This window comes from Pteropus vampyrus, unplaced genomic scaffold (assembly GCF_000151845.1).
Source record: "Pteropus vampyrus isolate Shadow unplaced genomic scaffold, Pvam_2.0 Scaffold2219, whole genome shotgun sequence".
Taxonomy (NCBI): Eukaryota; Metazoa; Chordata; class Mammalia; order Chiroptera; family Pteropodidae; genus Pteropus; species Pteropus vampyrus.
Window position 1 is genome coordinate 1 of NW_011891000.1, and position 542 is coordinate 542.

Genomic DNA, 542 nt, shown 5'->3' on the forward strand with positions numbered 1-542 from the left:
GAAGGCCCTGATGTTAACATTGAAGGTCCTGAGGGGAAATTGAAAGGTCCTAAGTTCAAGATGCCAGAGATGAACATCAAAGCTCCCAAGATCTCCATGCCTGACTTTGATTTGCATCTGAAAGGTCCCAAGGTAAAAGGCGATGTGGATGTTTCCCTACCTAAGGTGGAAGGTGATCTGAAAGGCCCTGAAGTTGACCTCAAAGGCCCCAAAGTGGACATCGATGCCCCAGATGTGGATGTTCAAGGCCCAGACTGGCATCTGAAGATGCCCAAGGTGAAAATGCCCAAGTTCAGCATGCCTGGTTTCAAAGGAGAGGGCCCAGACGTGGATGTGAACCTGCCCAAGGCTGACATTGACCTCTCTGGACCCAAAGTGGATGTTGAAGTTCCAGATATGAATATCGAAGGTCCAGATGCGAAGCTGAAGGGCCCCAAGTTCAAGATGCCAGAGATGAACATCAAAGCTCCTAAGATCTCCATGCCTGACATTGACTTAAACCTGAAAGGTCCCAAAATGAAGGGCGATGTGGATGTTTCTCT

At 48.7% G+C, this 542-nt stretch overlaps 1 protein-coding gene across 1 annotated transcript in view; it reads left to right on the forward strand.

Annotated features, from left to right (window-relative positions):
• Positions 1-6: 6 nt before the first annotated feature.
• The window catches only part of LOC105310317 (neuroblast differentiation-associated protein AHNAK-like), a gene marked incomplete at both ends in the record, with an annotated part of 4,117 nt that continues 3,581 nt past the window's right edge, over positions 7-542 (forward strand). The window contains one exon of the mRNA XM_023526686.1: positions 7-542. Within this exon, the coding sequence (XP_023382454.1) occupies positions 7-542 (536 nt within the window).